Source organism: Sesamum indicum, linkage group LG1 (genome assembly GCF_000512975.1).
Source record: "Sesamum indicum cultivar Zhongzhi No. 13 linkage group LG1, S_indicum_v1.0, whole genome shotgun sequence".
In the NCBI taxonomy this organism is placed as follows: Eukaryota; Viridiplantae; Streptophyta; class Magnoliopsida; order Lamiales; family Pedaliaceae; genus Sesamum; species Sesamum indicum.
The window spans coordinates 16600867-16623210 of record NC_026145.1 but is presented as its reverse complement, the minus strand read 5'-3'; the positions used below and the strand labels follow the sequence as shown (position 1 = coordinate 16623210).

The following is a 22344-nucleotide window of genomic DNA, read 5'->3' as shown; positions in this document are numbered from 1 at the left end:
CGATTTTACAAAATCAATGCCTCTAAAATTAACTGTTAATTAGAACAATAAATATATTGCACGCTGCACATATACCAACTCTTTCAAACTAATTAAGTGCATCAATTGCTCTAACTATATCAGCTTTTCAATTCCAACTTTCTATTTAAAAAATGGTATTACATTTCATATACAAATGACATGTATAGAAAATCCATGTCATTTATACTATTTCACATATAATGTTCCTAAATATCAAATAAAATAGGAGATACATCACCATTTTACAATATACAACCGGTAGATTTACCAATTCCCTAATATGGTGCATTTGCTGAACTCAGAGCAAATTCTTGAGCAATAGGCCTTGAGACTTGGGTGGACACAGCATTGCAGACATTTGGAGCCCAAAATCCATGAAATCCAAGAGGAAAATTCAAGTGTCTAGGGACTTCAAACCTTGCCACCAAAGCATTCTTCCACCCTATCAACTTTGGATCCAGGATAACAAGATAGCACCTCTGTGTTGAAACTGCATACTGCAAAATAATGATAATAATGATTTAAATTAGGAGGAATTAATTATTAAATAAATGGATTAACATTTTAGAGATTGTGCTGCTCACTTCTACTACAAGGAGATAGCCATCATCTTCTTCGCCTTTGCTCCCTTTAGGGATAAAAATGGGCTCACCGATGAATCTCCGTCTACCGGTCGACCAGGTGCGTGTGGACTTATCAACAGTGTCTAGCTTTACGACTGTATCAAACGGGAAGTGTGGCAATGCTTGGCGTGAGCCGGAGGAACTGGCTGCATAGACGTAAGTGTTTTTGGTGCCCGAGAAGTCCTGATTGATGACGGGAAAATCCGAAGGTCTGTTCCATTGGTTTAGATCGTTTACACGACACTCTTGGCAGTTTCCATTGGCATCCAAGCTTATGTTAACCTGCATTGTGTGAAGTTAATATTGTTAATGACATTGTAAATATATATATGAGTACTGAGTTTTGGATTTCGGTTGATGAAAGCAAAAGAGAGAAACCTGGACTAAGTGAGGGAGCAGTTTTTCCTGGCCTTGTTCCAAGTTCATCATGGAAGGGTCTAATCTCCCACTCTGCCAATCATATCCTGGTAACAGAAAACAAGCTGAAATTTCAGCAAAACAAGCTAAACAGAAAACACACACACACACACACACCTAGAATTCCTTGCTGTCGTGTTTTACATTGCATGTTCTCCTAACAACCGATTTTCGGACGGAAGTTTGCAATATAAAACACAACTGCAGGCCATCAAAGGATATCGTTATGTACTACTTGAACGAACGTCATGGGAGGTCGTAGTTACCAAACATTTTCTGGAAATTGAACCACTGATAAGAGCAGGAACTGGCTTGGATTTGAATGTGAAGGTTTCCGTCGAAGCGCTTCTCTTCAAAGGCATTGGCCACGTGAAGTACCCACATCTGTGAAGGCGCTTCAATCGGCACTCTCCAGTCCCGGGCGAGCCTGTTTGGCTGAGCATTTGGAAATCTAGGCAGCAAATAGATTGGAGAAGTGGGCTTGCTTGGATTCAAGGATAATGCTGATATCATTGGAGATAACCCGCACACTGCTCTCATTGAACCTGCACTACTCCAATTAATTATTATTATTATCACTATTCCATTTTATTTTTCTTAATTATTAAAAGAGACAGACGAAAATATCAAAAAATATTACCTGCAACATCAAGCTTGATCCTGTTTCCAAACAATATGTAATGAGAATCCGTAAAGGCCCAATCATGGATCATCATCTGATCCGGGATGCTGAATTCCTGGCTTTGCAGCAGCCTAAAGTTGGAATCGAATTCTGAAAATTAAATTTTTAATTAAATAATTAAGGATAGTGTTAAACCAAGAACCAAACAAAAAAGAATCACTGGGAAATGCTACTACTTCTGAAACGCGACAATACCGCAATATCCCCTATCTTGTCCGTACTGTGTATACAATGTCTTTGTTTATTTATAGTTGGACAGATCTATAAGCTGCTGAAATCGCAGAAACATAGTAATATATAAAAGAAAAACAATTAAGATTGTCTCCACTTTTCTTTTATTTTGTGAAGGAAACAAGAAAGATACAGTAAACATTATTTCAAGGAGTATGACTCTTATTTTTATTCTAATCTCAATCCAGCCAAGGGAGCATTATTTATGCTATTGTCGTTATGAGTACTGATGTCATATATATGTATACTTTATTATACTTTATTTATTGAATAAATTATAGTTTGTTGCCGGAATTATTTATACACTATGTTATTTAAATTTTTTATTGTGCCAACTTATCATTTCAACTTTATGAAATTTATAGATCATCATATATGATCACTTCCCGATCGTCTTTTATATCGAAAGACATTACATATAGTGCATCTGGGAAAAAAAAACATCTTTAAATATAGCATATGTATTGCATGTCATGATGTTTTTACAATAGAAAAATAGATCAGAAAATTGTCATATATGATAAGTAGACCAAAAAAAATTTAGATGACAAAATATGAAAAACGAGTATATTTTGGATGTCAAAACATAATTTATTCTTATTTATTTCACGTTATACATATAATTCGCTACAAAATAGATTTTATATATGGGGGAATTTTCTAAATTTTTCGTAAGGTAGAAAATTGAAGAATTAATTAGTTGGATATGATAAATATTTTTCTAGCATTATAAGCTCAAAAGTTTTGAAGGAAATTAATTATATGTAGAGATTTATTTATTATTATTATTTTGAATCATGTAGTGAATTTAATTACTCACCGTAAAAAGTAAAATTACTACGAGGGAGTAACATATCCTCCGCATTGCATGACATGATCAACAATCTATTCCTTCTCACATCAATCTTGTAATGAGACAACAATCTCTTGGGAGGCATCTTGAACACTCCTGCCAGAATTTGATTCCCATGATCATCGGATTTATAACATTAATCAATTAAAAACTCCAACAATGATCTGATGATGAAATCATTCACGAAATTCTGTGCATAGTCATGTGAATAATGAGAACATGGAAGCAAAATATGATTGCATGCATTAACCAAGCATACATGCATAATACATACATACATACATACATAACCATACCATGTAGTATGGGCTTCAAGATTTTAGCTGCCACGTCCAAGAAATCAGCCGTGAACCTTTCGCCACCGTCGTCTTCAGCTTCCGGCGACATTTTCCGATCACCTGCTAAGTTAAATTTCCCGACGGTGGCCAGAGTCCGACCTTCAATCTCATAAGGATCTCCGCCTTCCCACAAGCAAAACAGCCGTCCGCCCCACCGTAAAACACTCGTATTCGCCACGTTTTTCATCACCTTGGTGTTCCCCACCATTTTCCCTCCCTTCAACACCGAAAACGGGCCGCGGTGCGTGAACCGCCACTTGCCGGTGGAGGGGTCCCGCTCCTCGGCCTGCGCCTCCGTCTCTATATACCTAGCCATGAACTCCACCTTCCCGCGGGCAGCATCGATTTTGAACGCCCGCAAATACCCGTGGCCGTCCAAGGGGTGCACGGTGGATCCGTGATCATCGGAGAAGAGGCCCGGTCCCGTGAGGTAGTACGTGCCTGAGGGAAAATCGTGGGGCAACGCGCCGTCAACGAGGCGGAGGGTGATGGGTGTGGTGGTTTCGGCGCGTTGGGAGACAAAGAGGAATTGGTAGTCCCAGAAAGCTGTGACGGTGTCGTCTGGTGCAACAGGGTCATGTACTGTTGTGGAGAGTTCTTGGGGAGTGGTGGTGGGGGCTGCGATGGATATGGCGGCGCGGGATATGGTGTTGTGCTGTGAGGTGTTGTACGTTGGCGGTGGTAGTTTAGGTGGTGATGCGGCGGCGGGGAGCTTTGTAGGGAGGAGATGGCAAGCTTTGGCCTGCATATTTTGGGTGGATTTGAGATGAAGTTTTGTAGTATGGGAGTGATGTTCGAAAGCAGCCCCTTGAGTGGTTTATATAAAGTTTTTCATGTACATTAATTTGTATATGTACAATATCTTAAATATAATATTTATCAAATTCAAACTAGTCGTATAATAAATATGGGTATTATATTTCAAATATAATTAAGAAATAATAATATTTATAATAGATGAATATGAAAAATATTGATTTACAGGAAGCAATAAGCTAGTCTTGAAGAATTGATGGTAGCATATATAGTTGGATTACATGCATGAGGCGTTTGATTTAATGAGGAATTGGGTGTGGGATCCATAGTTTTAGCATTGTTTGTGTTGGGCACTTTGAAAATGCATGGTGGGTCTCTATCACCAAATTCAGATTTCATCAATAATAAAATTCAACAAATTGGTGGGCCATTTCTGTCTCTTGCTTTACTCCTTGTTCCAGAACAACCCCTCTATTTTTTCTAAGGGTATTTTATTTTATTTATATGTCACACGTTGCCCAGACCGTGAACCAATCTTTCTCTAATATCCTTAATTCGTGTTTGATATATATAGTTATTACGAAACCACATTTTTATTATATAAGTAATAATCCCAAGATAAGTTGGGTGAAAAAATATAGAATAAAATTTAAAAAGACGAGAGATAGAGAGAGAGGTGGCGGTCTAAAGTTGATATATAAAAATTATAATTATAAATTTCATTTAACTATAAATTAATGAATGAATTTATATTGTTTCTGCAGTCAGAAACTTAGATGCGGTCCCAATTAATGAAGAAACAGTACACCTCAGGACTCTATTAATTTGTCCCCCCACTTTATGTTAAAGTTTCTTGCTGTGTTATGATTATGGTGGGAAATTATTATACCTAAAAAATAAAAAATATATTCTTTTTTAACCTCATTATGATTGACTCTGCCCAAACACTAGACATGAAGTTGGATTTGATCGAGCCCCAGTACGTTGCTCATCAAATCAACTAGACCTTGAGCAATTTCACAATCATTACCTACTTGAATGCTTCCCCATTTTAATTAATCATAATTTACTTATTATATACTTAATTTAAGAATATTTCTTTAAATAAATAAAATTCGTTATATCATTCGATATATTTAAATACCAATACAGTTTTAGTTACATTAATAACTACGAATCCAAGAATATATATATATATATAAAGTAATAATTATTACAAAACGAACACAACAAAGTTGATTTTTTTTTTTTTGAATTAATGAATAAATAATGCATTATTTGACGTTGTCTGTAGAAACGAGATCATATATGCCTCCAAAGCTTCCAGTCTAAAGAAATTGATGATGTACACGAGTATTCGATATATATTGTAATTGAGAAATTTACATAGTTTATAATTAAATTATAATAAATAATACTTCACGCAACAAAACACTAATTGAACTGTATATCCCATCACATATGTAAAAACAAAAGATGCAAAACAATAAAGGAGCAATCAAAATGAGTGGAACAATGATCATAAACAATGACAGCATATATATATATATATGTGTGTGTGTGTTCGTGCGTGTGTCACTTTGATACCAAGTAGCAATGTTGGTGTTGATACTGTCAACAAAGTGACAAGCAAATTTGGGGGTGGTGACATAATTAAATCCCCCACCTAGGCCGTCTAATGAGGAATCTGATGATTTCATCCTCAACTAGGTGTATGTGAACTTGTGAATGTCCCCCCAATGTGGCCCAATATTGATTATTAATCAATAATTTCCAAATAAAAATAGTGAATTAAAGTTACATGGGAGTTTCCAATTTTGGGGTTGCCTTCCAATCAAAACCAATTGCTTTGGTCCAAATTGGAGAGGTCTCCGAAATCAAAGTGCTATATATATATATATGTATATATATACATACACACACATGGTTGAATATGATTTAATAATTAGGGTTTTAGGAAGCAACTAATTAATTAACCCCGCATCAATGTAGACAAATTAAGGGACATTGCTTAGTGACAAAGTGGGGTTTTACCATTGCTTCTTGGATGGTATAATTAGGTGGCAATTTGAGGTTCTCACGCTTCAATTTGCTTCTTCTTCTTGTTTTTTTTTTTAATCCTTCTTTTAATATCACTCATGGTTTTAAATTGGGAATGAAAAGATTCTCATTTTCAAATTCTATATATATATTTGTAAAATAAAATTTTTATTTTAAATATGACTCAGAGTTTAATAAGAACCCGATTGATTGGTTCATAAAGAGTTGTTTCGATATTAAAATTGAGACTTTAAAATTTTTTATTAAATAAAAGAGTATTCGTTCTTGTCCTGTCTATTTATGAGCATCAATTTTTTATTTTTGAGGTATCTTTTTCTTAATTTGAAATTAACGATATTTATAATATTAGCCGAATACAACTTGGAATTATATAATAGATTATTTTTATCAAAGATAAATGGTTATTTGGCTAGTTTGGGTGGTGGGTAGAGAAGGAAGTGACGGAAATAAACAGTAAATGACTATTTTACCCCTTGAGTTCCAGCATGGATCATTTTCCGACGTATATTTGTATGGGCAGGCAATATCCATTTGAGGGTCAATTTGTTATTTTTTCATTTTTTTTGGCATATATGAAGTAGCAAATGAACCTAGTTTGAGGTGCAAAATGCAATTACTTAAAAGTGCATGTACCAAAGATGCCTAGGCTCTCGCTTAAGCATCATTTCACCCACTAATCGACATAATTAATGGACGGCTTCAATGCCATGAAACACAACAAACTTGAAGAGGACGGCATCTGAGCAGAGGGATTCTTAGATAAATTACACTAAGATTGTGAAATATCATGACAAGTTGTTAGTCATTATGAAATTTTCGATTTCTACAGTGAGGACATTTAAATTCTGAAAATGATTTAAATATGTATTTTATTTATTCAGTCGGTACGATTCAATCTCAAATTGACTTGACATTCAGTATGCATAGACTCATCCTGACTACACTGTCAATTTTATATTAATGATTCACATGCACGATTCTGCCATATTTATAAAACCACGCCTTCCAATATGCTGCAGGTACAACTTTGGTCGCACAAAGTATTTTTTTTATGATCTATTTCTTACTCCCTAGGATCGATCTTATTGAGCATCATATATAAAACTATAACTGAGATATATTTTTAGCATTGTTGTCGAATATTATGTTATGTATATTATATAACATATTAATCAAACCATATTAAAAAACGCATTAATAAAATTTAGTCATCACAATATATTAAAGAATTAAATCTAATACGTATAGAGTAAAATATTAGAAGTGGTGGACGTGATTAAGTAAAATTTAGTATTTTTCCTAACGAATATTAATATAATAATATTTTCTATTAGCGACAATGGAAATATCCAACTAGCTAATTACACTATCACATATAATGCCAAATATCATGTCTTCATGATAAGATCTCACCAAATTTTTACCAAATGGTCAACTTTTTCCCCTTCCACGAAATCTTCGCAGTTGCCATGATTTTCATTTAACTATACGTCTTACTTTTACCCTTCTACTGTTTAAACTTTAAAGGTTTTTTTTTGAGATTTTTATAAAAATATTATATTTAACAAGGGATCATTCTAATTAAATAATGAAATTTATGTATTAAATAAAAATTATTTTACGCAGTGAAATTAAGTAGAAAATTGGACCATACCATTTTAGCTAGAAAATTTAAACTTCAAAGCTAGGCTAGAAAATTTAAACTTCAAGATTTCTCAAATATAATAATTTAGGATAGTTATTTACATAAATAATATTAAATTTTTTTATATATGTATTTTTTTAACATAAATAATATTAAATTTTCTTATATATGTATTTTTTAAAAAAGTAAAAATAATTTATATAAATAGATGAATGATAATTATTACTAATTTATCTTTAGTAAAAAAAAAGTGCATATACAGGTGGGGGGATTAAAACAAGGATTGGTCTCTGTGCAACATCTGTCAACGGACAGCATTGGTAGTTTAGACTTTCAACATACCAAGTAAGCTTTACTTGAGCAATATTAATTCAGGGGTATTGTGGTAATTGTACTCCAAGATTTAAAACCTCGGCACTCCACCGCCACTGTTCCGGCGGAGTAATGGACTACAAGCGGAGGCTAATCGCGGCGGCGAAGTACGTCTACGGCGGAGACTCGCGCGCCACCGAAGGAGCGCGTGTCGATCCATCTGATTTTGCGGTCACGGCGGCGCTTAAACCTCATCAAGTCGAAGGTGTCTCGTGGCTCATTCGACGGTACCACCTCGGCGTCAATGTCATACTTGGTATATTCATACTTAGAATCCCCCTTTGTTCTGTATGCAAGAATGTTTGGGAAGAGGAAAGGAGAGTGTTGTCATTATGGAACTCGGCTCCGCACCAATATTATGGGTACTAATATGGGGTTTAAGTGGCCTTGGGTCTCTGACTTAATTTAATTGCTTCTTTAGCTAGCTGTTACATGATAAATTTAAGTTGCCTTGAAGTAGTTTTGATGTCCGTTGGTTGAGTTTCTGATGTTTTCTTGTGATTGCTTTTCTCTTCCTACTTTTCTGTTGCAGGGGACGAGGTGAGAGTTATGTTATACGGACATAGTTCGAGTTGCAAAATTCAACGGCAATGTGTTTTTTTCCCTTGTGGAATCATGCTTCAATTTCTTTATAATGGAAGACTTGAATTTTGATTTATTGCATTTGCTTTTTGTGAATAATTGTTGGAATTGCTGGTTTTCTTGATGTTTCACTCTCATTCGTGATAGAGTTTTCCGTACACTGTACTGAAAATTATTGTTGAGAGTTAGTGGGAAACCTATGGGTTGTTGATGAGTTGATGGTATTTAAGCATCAATAATGTGAATTCCAGGTGGTGTATGTAATACCAGCCGTGTTGCATTACATCATCTCAGCTAGATCGTACTATCTATGCATTTTGCAATCAGTAGAAGTACATCTTGTGAGGCATGTTAAAGCTGTCAAGAGGGACTTTTAGGAGAAATATATAGGGAATCGGGCTTCAAAGCCAATGCTGTGATTATCTTAATCTTAAATATGTTTATCTGTGTTGTTGTTTGGGGAAATTACCTTCATGTGAATGATTTTGCTATAGATGGGACTCGGGAAGACTTTGCAGGCTATCTCTCTTTTGAGTTACTTGAAAATTTGTCAGAAGTCTCCTGGGCCGTTCTGTAAGTAATACATATTACCTTCACTAATATTATTTGTTTTTCAAATTTCGTATTTTAAAAACGTGTAGGTCATAATTTCAGTGTACGATTTTTAATTCAACCTGCAGTGGTGTTATGTCCTCTTAGTGTGATTGATGGTTGGGTGTCTGAAGTGGGCAAGTTTGCTCCAAAATTGAGACTGCTCCCTTATGTTGGAGAAAAGGAACACAGACGTACATTACGAGGGGAGATGCATGAACATGTAAAAGAGCTGTCATTATCATCTCATGTAAGTAGTCCCTGTCTGCATTTTTGAGTCCTAATGCAAAACTTTATCACGTGTGCACTCACACGTGATAATGGGATGAACTTAAGATTTTCCTTGTCTGTCACAGATCCCAACATTGCCATTTGATGTGCTATTGACAACGTATGACATAGCATTGATCGATCAAGATTTTCTCTCTCAGTTCCCATGGCATTATGCAATAATTGATGAGGCACAGAGACTCAAAAATCCTTCGAGTGTATGAGTAAAGATTACACACTTCATCTATTTTAGAATTTGGTGTAAGTTCTACATGCAAATGCAATCCTGCTGAGGTTGGCAAAATTTCTTTGGTTATAATGCCAGATTCGCTTCTTTTGAAGTTGTGGATCTCGTAAATGGGATTGTTTTTCATGTTTGCCATGAGTGAACATTATGAACAATCTGTTTTCATATTATGAGCGCAATGTCTTTGCACACTGTAGAATGGTTACTTGTTATCTCACTGTGTTATGCATGTTCTGATTTTCTGACCTATCTCTCAGTCTGACATCTTACTGATCTCCAGTAACTGGTTTCTACTACCATAATCCAGAAGTGATGTGATGAGAATTGTTTAAAGCTGCATTTAGTTCTAATCTGGTAGTAAATGATGATATGGTAACTGGTTTGACTTTTATGATTTCTATACTTGTATAGATCTTACTGCTGTTACAGCCTTCTTGTTGGCAAACTTTAACAGGTCTTATATAATGTTCTAAGAGAGCAATTTGTCATGCCAAGAAAATTGTTGATGACGGGAACACCTATTCAAAACAATATTACTGAACTTTGGGCTTTGATGCACTTCTGTATGCCATTAATCTTTGGAACACTGGAGCATTTCGTCGCTGATTTCAAGGAAGCTGGAGATCCTTCTTGTAAGTTAGTCATTTGCACATATTTGCTTTCTGGAATGCATAGGGCTCAGTTGCTAATGAATGAAAAGATCTGATTGACTGAAAAGTCTTACAAGTTTGCTGAAAGATTACCATGGTTTTAGAAGGGAATTGATGAGATAGCTCAGCATAATTAGAGTGAAGTAGTTCTATATGGAGCTCCATCTTAATATCTTCTCTGAGCAGGCGAAGATACAGAAAAAGTGAAGGAACAATTTAAGATTTTAAAATATGTGCTGGGAGCATTCATGCTTCGAAGGACCAAATCTATGCTTGTGGAATCTGGAACTCTGTCACTGCCGCCTGTTACCGAAATAACCGTGTTAGTTTCTTACTCTAGTTGTTGGCTCTTTTTATTAGGTGATCTACATTTATCACCTGGTTACATCCCCAAAGTTAGTCGGGTTTCAGTAACTGGCTTGAAGCTGGTTACTTTATTGTATCAAAGCTGTCCTCGCATCTTAGTGCTTGAATGTGGTACTTACTACATTATGCATTAGCTGGACAGTTTGAAACTTTTATTGATATGATGGCGTCTTTGTCTCCCATACAGAAGAAGGGTTTATGTGTCAATTCTCCTTACTGTATCATTGTCGCCTTCGCATTATATTGCTTGAATCTGTTGCGGACCACATTATGCACTGCCTTGATGGTTAGGTATTTTTGTGGACAGGATGGCACCTTTGTCTCCCCTACAGAAGAAGGTTTATGTGTCAATACTGAGGAAGGAACTTCCGAAGTTGGTTGCACTTGCTTCTGGAGCTTCCAGTGCTCAATCGTTGAATAATATTGTAAGCAGAGTTCTTTCTGCCCGAGTAATTCTCTTAGTGGTTGTTCATCATATTTTATTACTTACTAATTCTGATTGGCCTGATGCAACTCTGATGGTGGTAAATTATAACTCTCCTTTAGGTAATTCAGCTTCGGAAAGCATGTAGTCACCCATACCTCTTTCCAGGTATTGAGCCTGAACCGTATCAGGAGGGTGAGCACCTGGTTCAGGTAGTCAAACTAGCCAATTCAGATTTTACAGAACAGGAGCTTACTTTTGGAGTTTGAAACTGAAATATGAGATGACACAATTTTCCATTTACAGCTACCATTTCGACAACACGAAATAAAGTGAAAGCAATTAAACATTCATTTGTGATAACACACATGGTTGTCTGCAATCCTGCAGTCTTCTCAACTTTTTGATATAAGTTTTGCAGTTTTATTGGTCATTTAGAATAGCATATGATGAAGCTATTCTGGTACATCAATTTATGTTTCACCAGGCTAGCGGAAAACTTCTAATTTTGGATCAGCTACTTCAGAAGCTGCATGACAGTGGACATCGAGTTCTATTGTTTGCGCAGATGACTCATACGCTTGATATATTACAGGTGAATTCTTATTTTCTATGTACTTACTGTAAAGGTTCTATGTCATGTGGCTGACTTTGTATTACTTCCTTAAGCCTTTCATCATATTTGTATGTCATGCAGGACTTCTTAGAATTGAGGAAATATACTTATGAGCGACTTGATGGTTCAATTCGAGCGGAGGAGCGCTTCGCTGCAATCAGAAGGTTCAGCCAAAATTCTGTCACTAAAAGTGCCAGTTCTGATGCTTATATTAGCAGTCCATTTGTCTTTTTGATTTCCACACGAGCTGGGGGAGTGGGGTTAAATCTTATGGCTGCTGACACGGTCCGTATGCTTTCCATTTTACTTACTTTCTATCCTTGCAATGTAACTATTGAACTTTGCACAACAACATTTATTGTTTTTGAAAGAGGTAAGGAGTGCTTCTTTGAATTTTTATTATTATTGCTCTGTTAGACCGAAATGTTTAGAGAAGTATCACATGATAATCCCTTCGTTATGTGCCATAAAAAATGTCAAATTTTACTTGAAACTGTTAGGTCACATCCATGTTTGATGAATTATGCTTGGGTAGGCATGTGAATTGCGTGATGGGCAAAGAAAAAACCAGTGTCAATACTTACGGAAATACACTTCTTCATTAGTGTTTTAAACTTTTTTCTCAATTGTTGTCATTGTCAATATGGATATACAACTCACCTTGACATGTGCTAATGAGATGAGAATTAGATATAGAATACCTTTTTGAAAATAGCTGCACTTGATTGCAACAGGGTAATGACAGTCCCTACTCTGGCTAGCTAACTGATACAGAAATTGCTCAATTAATTTCAGACAGAACTAGAATAGAACTAGATTGTGCTTCACTAGCGCAATGTATGTATGTATGTATATATATACATGTTATAAATATATGCAAAAAATACACACAAGCACAAGGTATATATGTTTATATGCAAATGGGAATTGAACTTTGTCCACAAGTAAGTATGCTCGTAATAGATTGTGAAAATTCATTACTTTGCAGGTCATATTTTATGAGCAGGATTGGAATCCCCAAGTGGATAAGCAGGCTCTGCAGCGTGCTCACAGAATTGGTCAAAGCAATCATGTCTTGTCTATTAATTTGGTTATAGGGCGTACGATTGAGGAGGTAAGTAGGTTAATATTTTCTTACAGCCACAATTTCCATTACTGATGTGGGATGAATGTAGGTTATTATGCGTAGAGCAGAACGAAAGTTACGGCTGAGTCATAATGTTATAGGGGACAATATTTTGGAGCATGAGGGAGGTAATATTGGAGGGACTGAAGCTGGTGATCTGAAATCTGTCATATTTGGGTTGCATGTTTTTGATACCACGGAGATGAATATGGAAAAATCAGATAATCTACTAGATATGGGCGAACTGATCGATTTGGCTGAAAAGGTTATTGCGTCCCGCCATGAGTTACAATCAGACGTGAGTGACAGGAGGTTTGAGATCAATCCAATGAATCTGATGGATGGTCATGATCTAGTCATGAAAGAGAGGTCTCAGTCTATTGATTTTGATCCTGGCCTTGATGAGGCTTCATACATGTCATGGGTTGAGAAGTTCAAGAAAGCATCATCAGCAGATGACACTGATATGCTGGAATTAGGGAATAGGAGAAGCTTACCTGATGAAAAACACATTAAAGCTGAAGCTGCTCGCAAGAAGGCAGAAGAGAAGAAACTATCTAAGTGGGAAGCTCTTGGATATCATTCATTATGTGTCAGTAGTCCTGTTCCTCCGGCCAATCAGGATATGATGTCGGATTCTGGTTCAGTTCATTTTGTTTATGGGGACTGCACAAACACTGCAGCAATTTGTCCTTCTGAGCCAACTATTATATTCAGGTACATTTCTCATCACGAATTACTTATATTCTGATCATTGATTTCTGTGCTTGAGGTTGTCTTATCAAGGAATCTTTTCTTTTAACACATAATGCCACCCCTTCATTATGTTTACTTTTTCAACCAATTTCATTTTGCTGGAGCTTTGTTAGTATGTTCAAGTTAAATCTCTCAGATACTGGTATGCTACTTGCTGGTTTAATACAAGGGTGTTTGATTACGCTTATCTTAAGGGGAAAAAAGACCAGTTAGATGTTTAAGGTCTTATAAGACATACACTGGTGTAAATTTGCAAAGAAGTGTTTATGAACTTAAAAGCTATCCGACACGTAGTTATAAAAATCGAGATCTCAGCCTTTTCCTTTTCAAATCTTATGAACTTCTTAGAGGAGCAAATGACAAGGTTTCCCTGACTAAACAGCGTTATTGGCATTTTGAACTTTGTATTCTCCAAACAAATTAACAACTTATCTTTTAAGGTAACATCTACTTTCATAAGCTCCCAAACAATCTTAATGGATAAAACAATTTTCTTTCCAGCTGTTAGCTTGCATGCATCCTCCATCATTAATATGGGTTTATTACTGGCATCGAAAAGGCTGAATTGACCTAAACGTTGAGGACCGAACAACATGGAACAGAGGATGAATCCATACATGATTGAAGATGTCGAGAAATTTTTTATTTCACTGGTTTACCCTGTCTACCTCTATTTTCAATTTCCATTTGCAATCTGTGAAAAGGATGAAAATAAAAAAAGTATGAATTATTATCATTCGGGGACATGGCCATCACTTACTGACATTAAACAATGAGATTCCAAGTATTACTTGTGATGTGAACTTCTCGTAACAGGTAATGGCTCTTTTTTTTGTTTGAATTATGCTTAAGGAATTTTGACTTGTGAAGATTCTTTGTGCAGCTGTGTTGATAATTCTGGAAACTGGGGGCATGGGGGCCTTTTTGATGCACTGGCTAGGCTTTCAGCTACCATTCCCAACACATACGAGCAAGCTTCAGAATTTGGGGATCTCCATCTCGGAGATCTTCATCTCATAGCAGTAACTGGTCAGTTTCCTGCTTTATAATCCATTTTTTACTTACAGGTTCTTGAGAGTACTGGAATACTGTTAAATGTATAGAAAACTTTTGAAACAATGCAAATGAATACTCATTTTTTATCCTCACTTTTATTGGAAAAAATCAGAACAGCCATTTTGTTGGTGGTGTTCCCTATTGTTGTCTTGTGATTGTGTAGAGATATCCAAACTTTAACCAGCTTTATTTTTCAGATAAGTCAAACTTGTGGTTTGAAGTGGTTTTCTCACTATTTTTAACATCTTCTTGAAGGATCTTCATCTACCATTTTCTGAACTTTATTTTGAACCATCAGGCAGTGAGGCGATAGTTTGTCCAAGTGGCGCTCCAAATTGTTATCCATTGATACATCAAACCTCTTTATCTTTTTCCTGTTGCTTCCTTCACCTAGTTATTCTTAGCCTTGCAACTGATTTTCTGCAGAGGACCATAGTGTGTCACGTACTAGTAATGCTCCTCAATGGGTAGGTTTAGCTGTTGTGCAGTCATATAATCCCAGGCGTAAAGTCCCTCGCAGTAGTATCTCCATTGCTGATTTGGAAGTTTGCCTTGCGAAAGCATCATTTTCAGCTGCTCAATATTCTGGTACAGTTTGGTCATTTTTCTTGATTCACAGCACTTTTCTTCTAACACCTGAAAATCTTACTCTGGATTTTATCTGCTTTTCTGAGTAGCTATGCTGGAGTATGGTTGTGATTTAAATTTCATGCTACTTGAATGTGGTACGGAGCCTGCATCAGATCTTGTTTAATGCTTTAGTGCAGCTTCACTGCCCCATGGTTCCCTAAGATTTCTTACTTTTTTGCTGGCTTTAACGACCCAAGAATGAGAAATCCAAGGCCGACATAAGTAATTAATGTCATTTTCATGCAGAGAGTCATCTTATGACTGACATAATTTACTGCAATGGAGTTCTGTAGATAAGTAGGTCGGTAGATTATTGATAGACATGGCACAGGCAGGTCTTCTACATTTTCTAAAGAAGGACAAATGAGAACGAATGAAAATAGAAAGTTGCTGTCAGTGGAAAGGGAGACTGGAGAGAGGCCAAGAGGTTCTTCCTATGCAGATTATGATTGTTTCTAAATCTCATCAGGTACTTAGAGAAACAAGTAATTGAAAGAGAGAAAATAAGAATGAGTTGATGAAAGGAACTCTAAAGGAAGTCACTGTTTCCAGCGTTGCTGCCTACTAATGATTTTATATACATTACAAAATTAGCTATTCCCACAACTTTTGGAATTTTCGCTCTCTCCCTTTCATCCATCTCATGCCAGTTTTCAATGCATTTAATGGCTTGGTGACTCTTCTTTTCTTGGACACAAACTCATTCATCCACTTTTTCTCACTGTCATACTCAGAAATCCTGTATTTCTCATACCTCCACTAATGGCCACCCATTCATGGAGTCACCGTGTTCTTTTAGTCATTACCTGATTCCATGTATGTGTTATTTCACACCATATTCTTGTGATGCTGATTGTGTGTGGTTCTCACTGTTTTTGCAGAGGCTGGAAATAATCCTTATTTTCCTTTTCTGTTGATGTCAACTGCCAGTTAGTCTAATCTATACAATTTTTCCATACATACCCGATAATATTTGTTTCTTAATTAAATTTGGCAGCTTCGATCCACATGCCGCGTATTAATTATCAAGATGGTTCAGATCGTTCAGAATGGTATTCTGTTGAACGCCTTCTACGAAAATATGCAGCCATGTATGGCATAAATATATATGTGTATGTCCTCTCTCTCTCTCTTGTGTGTGTGTGTGTGTCTGAGTGCACGTGTCTGTTAGATAGGACGTCGAGGTTGAGGTTATTTTTCCTGTGTACAAACTAGCATTTAAGTCTCAGATACAGCAGCGCAAATTAATGTGTCAAAATTATCGCTGAACATCATGCCTAGAATACATAGTGGACAGCGAGTTTTTGTATCTCAGCTACAGGATGTGAATGTCATAACATATGCACACATCTGATTTTGTGGCCTGTATATCCATACTCAGGCGAGTTATTTCTGTATTGTGCAGATATTATTACAGACGTGGTGAATGATGCAGCCAGCTAATGATAGAGACATCGACTGCACCCTTCTGTTCTGATGGCTTATAATATTACACATGATTTTGGAGACTCTGTAAGATGCAATGCTCTGCCTGTACAGGAGTGAGTATGTGAGCTGTATTGACATTGTCTTGTTAATAAACATGTTATGTTGTAACTTGTAAGTTCCCTATAATTTCCTATTGAAAAGTATTGGAGCTGCTTATAGTTATTGTCTTAAATCAACTTAATTTATCACATGAGATCATTATATGCTTCAGCGGCATGTGGACAAGGTTTCCAGATGTGCCTCTCTGTTTGTTAGCTTTTATCAGCGCGCTTCAGTTCTCAACTGGTAGCTACTGCTAATTGCTGTCATCATATCATTTTGTAGATTCTACCTTTATTGGAACTAAACTGAATATATGACATCTGGTTTCTGCTGTAAGGAAGGCAAAACATCTTTTTATTTTTTTAAAAAAATTATAATATGCTCTCTTTTTTTTAGTTTATTTAATTTGGAAATCGTCCTTACTAATATTTTATAAGTTTTATAATTCATTTTCATCCAAACAATTTGGAAATTATAAAATAAATCTGACCAAACACACTTTAAATAAATACATACGTGACATCAATGTCAGACCCACACAGTTGGAAGGATAGAGAACTCCAATTTTTATAAAGTTAATTGCGATGAAAGAGTCGGCTTTTGATTAAATTATAACTTTTTTCAGCTTATCCAGGTAGAATTAAATAATTAGAGGATTAGTCCAAATTCATAAGTTTCTCCAAAAATTTAATAAATTTAGTTCTATAATTTATGACTCGTATGTAGGAATCTGGAAGAACATCTTATTCTTACAACATTTTGCAAGACAAGGTCCAATTCTGACATACATGCCACACATGAAATAACATAAGCGAGCGCACAGGCACAGACACACGGAGTCATCTACTCCAAATCACCACGGAACATCTGAATATGAGTTCACGTTTGAACCCAGGCGAAAATACCGCAATACTCTTTAGCACTGCTGCCAGACATGTCGGATGGAGTGCGGCTGAGGTAGAAACGGAGCAGCCCGTAACTATGAAATGGTTTAAACTGCAGTGAGTGTTCCGTATCCACAAGCTCTTCGGGTATATGAGTTGTCCCATGGTTGTAGGAGAACAAGGCCAGAGAGTATCTGGGCTTGTCTCCTTTCATTAGCACTTGATGCCTGGCTGAGTAATTATATATTACAAGTAGATCTAAAAGTTACTTAAATATCAGCCGCACAGTTCCAGGAAGATTATGACAGTAGGTGGTTTGGTCTTCGGGGAACAAAGGTTCTTATATATATATATATATACATGTCAGAATATCCGTAGGTTCAGCCTCACCTAATGTTTTGACGAGGATTTAAGCCCACGTTATAGACACAAAAACATTCAGCTCTTACCATTAGATATACCATGATTCAAGTTCTTGAAATGGATATGAAAAATATATGTATGCAGGTGGTTTTTAGACAAACATATGTATGTACCAGAATGTGTTGTTGCCTGAAGGCCACATGAGAGTTGTGAAAGCTTCATGAGCATCAGAGGTTGTTGCATCTGGAATCCCCATGCTCTCATGAGGCAATTGTCCCACATACCCATGGTCACCCAACTTCCCCGAGTTTCTAGTTTTTGTCTCAAGTGGAAGACCAAACAGTCCTTCCGTTACGTCAAACACTTGCTGGTCTAATTCCGATGGGAAGTCGTCGTTCTTGCAAGAAAATGCCATACTCTTCAAGAGCATGCTACGCATTCTTGCAGGCTGACACCCATGAACTTGAAGATCAATGATGGGAATCATGAATATGTTCCCAGTGCCATCATGACTTAAAAATTTAATTTTGTTCATTTCTATGTATTTTTTTTTTCTAATCTTCCAAATTCAGATGTGTTAATTAACTAAATGCGTGAGGAATGCATGTATGCACAACTTGCATGGACTATATCAACTTGTTCTCATGTCACGGGTGACAAAAATATCAGCATATTTATACATTATATGTATATGGAGACATATCAATAATAACTTGGATTGATGGATGATTTTATTTTCTAAAATAATTGAACCATATTTTTGTAAATGGTATTAAAAATCTTAATTAACATACGGTTTTCAAGGTTACTTTCATTTATTTATTATAACAGGCAAACTGTATTACTATTTCTAAATTTTCATATTAACATTTAAAAAAAAACTCATGTGTACTGATTAAGTCTAAATTGTCAATGAGATCTTGTTTAAACCATAAAATAGGCATCACATCATTGTTTCGAATTTGAGTCTTATAAATATAGATATATATATATATATATATTTACTTTTATAATAATATATTATTTTTTGTTTGATTTTTAATTAATATCTATTTCTAGATATAATATATCAAACTATATAATTAATCGAATCCTATAAGAAAAAAAAAAAAAACAACCTAAATTGCCCTAAAAATTTATGAAGAACAACATGAACTTGTGGTGAATTGTGATTCGGCTGAATTTGTAGGTATCGATTAAAATGTTGATATCGACCCAATCTCTTGTAGGCCCATATGGTTACATCCAACAAAGAGAATAAATTCATGGTAATGCTACTATATGTAATCCAATGTGAGAACCCTAAGAATTGAAGTTTTCTGGTAGCATAAAATTTATAACGAATGTAACTCTAAAATGTCACAAAGAGTATTGTTAAAAATCAAAATCCAATTTAATGTGTATATATGAGTACATTGAAGTTGTTTCTGCACTCTAAATCTTCTATTGCAAAATGGTCGCATTTCATTTAATTTATTATTTTATTTAAAATACAGATGTGGTAGATTTTACACATATAACGTGTGTATATATATATATATTTAATAAAAAATACAAAATAATATCATTTTGATAATAGAAGATCTGAACAGGCGTTCATAAAAAAAAAAGGGTGAATTACATTTTGCATCTGAATTATAGTAATTTTTATATTTTGCCATCATTTTTTTTTTGTCAACTTACCATTTCAACTTTGTAAATTTGCACTTTGCTATATATGACCTTTTTCTTTAATTAATTTTTCTACTGGAAAAACATTGCATGTTGTGCATATGTGAAAAATATCACATTACATAACTCTTAATATCACATGTATACTACATGTGATATTTTTTTGACAAAAAACTTGATTGAAAAATAATTATAAATGACAAAGTGCAAAATTTTATAAAATTCAAACGGTAGTTGACACAAAAAAAATTAAATGCTAAAGTATAAAAATGGTAATAATTCGAATGTCAAAATATAACTAACGCAAAAACAAACTTTTATTTCTCTCTTTTATTACATCTGAGAATTGTTGCTAGGCACCTATATAGTAGGAAGTCTAAGATTTGTGAAGGATGACCCCTTAATTTAACATAAATTCCGAAGACAATTAAGTTAGAAAGAAAGAGAAAGATTGTTTGAATCTAAGACATCTCACACATCCCAGCTAGCCCAAGAACACATAAAATCCATGGATTTATTAATTTGTCATGCTACTGTTCCTTAACACCAACCACTCTCCAACAACATACTAGCATCCCATTTATATTCACCCTAATCCATCCATCTTTTCACTCAAAACTATCTCTCCACCCTTATACTTTCTCTTTGCTACTATTAACCATGTCCAACATCATCATCAACAGCAACAAAAATGGTGCAACTAAGCTATCGCCTCCACCAGCTTCTGGACGTGTTGCCACTCCAGGAAAGGCAACCATACTCGCCATCGGGAAAGCCTTCCCCAACCAACTCGTTCCTCAGGATTTCTTGGTCGAGGGCTATATTCGTGACACTAAGTGCGATGATTTGGCCATCAAGGAGAAACTCGAGCGCCTATGTGAGCCATTTTATTTATTTTCTAGATGCACAAAATCGATCCTGTTATACCTTCTTCCCTAAGAATAAAACACACATTTCCAAAAATAAATCATTACCCCATTATTATTTATATTGTTGCTTTCCGAGGAATTTATAGCGTAAAATATGAGAACGATGGGACTAAGTTCAATTTATTAAGATTTGAGGGTTATTTTCATAATATGGCTAAATTTAAGAGGTGTTAATATAATTTCTTTAGTACGATTGTAATTTCACTTTGCGAGAAGGGAAAATCAAAAAGTAATTAGGTGTAAATTAATTTCTTGAATTTCCGCTTGCTAGGCAAAACGACTACTGTGAAAACCAGATACACAGTAATGTCCAAAGAAATACTGGATCAATACCCTGAACTAGCAACAGAAGGCTCTCCGACAATCAAACAGCGCCTGGAAATAGCAAATCCCGCCGTCTTGAAGATGGCAAAGGAAGCAAGCTTAGCATGCCTCAAAGAATGGAACAGGCCACCATCACACATCACCCACATCGTCTACGTTTCTTCCAGCGAAATCCGCTTACCCGGCGGCGATCTCTACCTCGCCGCCGAACTCGGCCTCAGAAACGACGTCGGCCGCGTAATGCTATACTTCCTAGGCTGCTACGGCGGCGTCACGGGCCTCAGAGTCGCTAAAGACATAGCCGAAAACAATCCAGGAAGTCGTGTTTTGCTGACCACTTCCGAGACGACGATTCTTGGCTTTCGACCGCCGAATAAAGCTCGCCCTTATGATCTCGTCGGGGCGGCGCTGTTCGGAGACGGAGCAGCCTCGGTGGTTCTTGGAGCTGAACTTCGCTGTTCAGCAGTTCTTGCCGGAAACCAGCAACGTGATCGACGGGCGGCTGTCTGAAGAGGGCATATACTTCAAACTCGGGAGGGACTTACCTCAGAAGATCGAGGAAAACATTGAGGACTTCTGCAAGAAGCTGATGGTGAAAGCGGGTCTGAAGGAGTACAATGAGCTGTTCTGGGCAGTTCATCCGGGGGGACCGGCGATCCTGAACAGGCTGGAGAGCAACCTCGGATTGGACAGTCAAAAGCTGGATTGCAGCAGAAGGGCATTGATGGATTTTGGCAACGTTAGCAGCAATACCATATTCTATGTGATGGAGTATATGAGGGAGGAGTTGAGGAAGAAAGAGAATGGTGAAGAGTGGGGGCTTGCTTTGGCTTTCGGGCCTGGTATTACGTTTGAAGGCATTCTTCTTAGGAGTCTTTGAGAAGTACTACATTTGATTTGTAGCACAAAAATGGCTGAAAAGGGTTGTTGTTGTGTCGTACGTAAGGAAAATCAAAGGATTTTGGTTGCATTGTCAAAGAATCAAGAATTTGTTGTGTGTTTTCAAAGTGTCTTTACATGAAACAGTATATGCTCTTGGCATCTTAATAAATTGTCATTAATTCTACCGAGATATATAGCATCTTGTTGTATAATTTTATATGTAAATTATTTGTAGATACTTCTTTTTATTATTAGTATTATACAAATGTTATGAAATGTGTATATAAATATATATACATATATTAATGATGCGTTTTCAAATACTTTTTCAAATTTAAAGTTAAAGTCCTCCACCAAGCAAGCCCAACAAATATCGAGCCCATAGCTTGTTTACTTTTACTAACTTGATATACCAAAAAAACGAGCCGAATCTTACAGGATGACTGAT

General features: G+C 36.0%; 4 protein-coding genes across 6 annotated transcripts; 2 read left to right on the top strand and 2 right to left on the bottom strand.

Annotated features, from left to right (window-relative positions):
- LOC105174164 (carotenoid cleavage dioxygenase 7, chloroplastic) lies at nucleotides 95–3947 on the bottom strand. The gene is made up of 7 exons (XM_011096174.2): nucleotides 3124–3947; nucleotides 2795–2923; nucleotides 1702–1833; nucleotides 1328–1606; nucleotides 1023–1108; nucleotides 606–926; nucleotides 95–518 (listed from the first exon to the last, which is right to left on the bottom strand). The coding sequence occupies exons 1-7, from the start codon at nucleotides 3911–3913 to the stop codon at nucleotides 297–299; spliced, it is 1959 nt and encodes a 652-aa protein (XP_011094476.1). The 5' UTR covers nucleotides 3914–3947; the 3' UTR covers nucleotides 95–296.
- On the top strand, nucleotides 7931–16957 carry LOC105170728 (probable helicase CHR10). 3 transcript variants are annotated; one of them, XR_002287918.1, is made up of 18 exons: nucleotides 7931–8255; nucleotides 8532–8539; nucleotides 9076–9154; nucleotides 9262–9422; nucleotides 9529–9660; nucleotides 10144–10321; nucleotides 10526–10661; nucleotides 11013–11130; nucleotides 11252–11341; nucleotides 11617–11724; nucleotides 11827–12030; nucleotides 12734–12859; nucleotides 12921–13588; nucleotides 14511–14656; nucleotides 15110–15271; nucleotides 15560–15782; nucleotides 16311–16425; nucleotides 16719–16735. XR_002287918.1 is itself a non-coding variant. In XM_011091626.2 (17 exons), the coding sequence occupies exons 1-17, from the start codon at nucleotides 8072–8074 to the stop codon at nucleotides 16741–16743; spliced, it is 2640 nt and encodes an 879-aa protein (XP_011089928.1). In that variant the 5' UTR covers nucleotides 7931–8071; the 3' UTR covers nucleotides 16744–16957. The 3 variants fall into 3 exon arrangements, 2 of the variants coding, with proteins under 2 accessions (XP_011089928.1, XP_011089936.1); XM_011091626.2 differs by lacking the exon at nucleotides 15560–15782 and having other exon boundaries at nucleotides 16719–16957; XM_011091634.2 differs by lacking the exons at nucleotides 8532–8539; nucleotides 15560–15782 and having other exon boundaries at nucleotides 8099–8255; nucleotides 16719–16957.
- Nucleotides 17723–18529, bottom strand: LOC105174155 (probable 2-oxoglutarate-dependent dioxygenase AOP1). Its single transcript, XM_011096161.2, has 2 exons — nucleotides 18280–18529; nucleotides 17723–17985 (listed from the first exon to the last, which is right to left on the bottom strand). The coding sequence occupies exons 1-2, from the start codon at nucleotides 18527–18529 to the stop codon at nucleotides 17723–17725; spliced, it is 513 nt and encodes a 170-aa protein (XP_011094463.2).
- On the top strand, nucleotides 20323–22061 carry LOC105174146 (type III polyketide synthase A). Its single transcript, XM_011096149.2, is given in 3 exon segments — nucleotides 20323–20638; nucleotides 20962–21472; nucleotides 21474–22061. Coding segments are annotated over 3 exon segments (1149 nt in total). The 5' UTR covers nucleotides 20323–20421; the 3' UTR covers nucleotides 21895–22061.

Bases quoted from the DNA above. Each gene is read 5' to 3' on its own strand.
- LOC105174155 (XM_011096161.2), bottom strand. From the start codon at position 18,529: ATGCGTAGCATGCTCTTGAAGAGTATGGCATTTTCTTGCAAGAACGAC. The intron at 17,986-18,279 runs GCAACAACACAT...AGTAACTTTTAG, and splicing joins AACTCTCATGTGGCCTTCAG to ATCTACTTGTAATATATAAT.
- LOC105170728 (XM_011091626.2), top strand. From the start codon at position 8,072: ATGGACTACAAGCGGAGGCTAATCGCGGCGGCGAAGTACGTCTACGGC. The intron at 10,322-10,525 runs GTAAGTTAGTCA...TTCTCTGAGCAG, and splicing joins GGAAGCTGGAGATCCTTCTT to GCGAAGATACAGAAAAAGTG. The intron at 15,272-16,310 runs GTACAGTTTGGT...TAAATTTGGCAG, and splicing joins TTCAGCTGCTCAATATTCTG to CTTCGATCCACATGCCGCGT.
- LOC105174164 (XM_011096174.2), bottom strand. From the start codon at position 3,913: ATGCAGGCCAAAGCTTGCCATCTCCTCCCTACAAAGCTCCCCGCCGCC. The intron at 1,834-2,794 runs GTGAGTAATTAA...TTTAATTTTCAG, and splicing joins TAGTAATTTTACTTTTTACG to AATTCGATTCCAACTTTAGG. The intron at 519-605 runs GTGAGCAGCACA...ATTATTTTGCAG, and splicing joins GCTATCTCCTTGTAGTAGAA to TATGCAGTTTCAACACAGAG.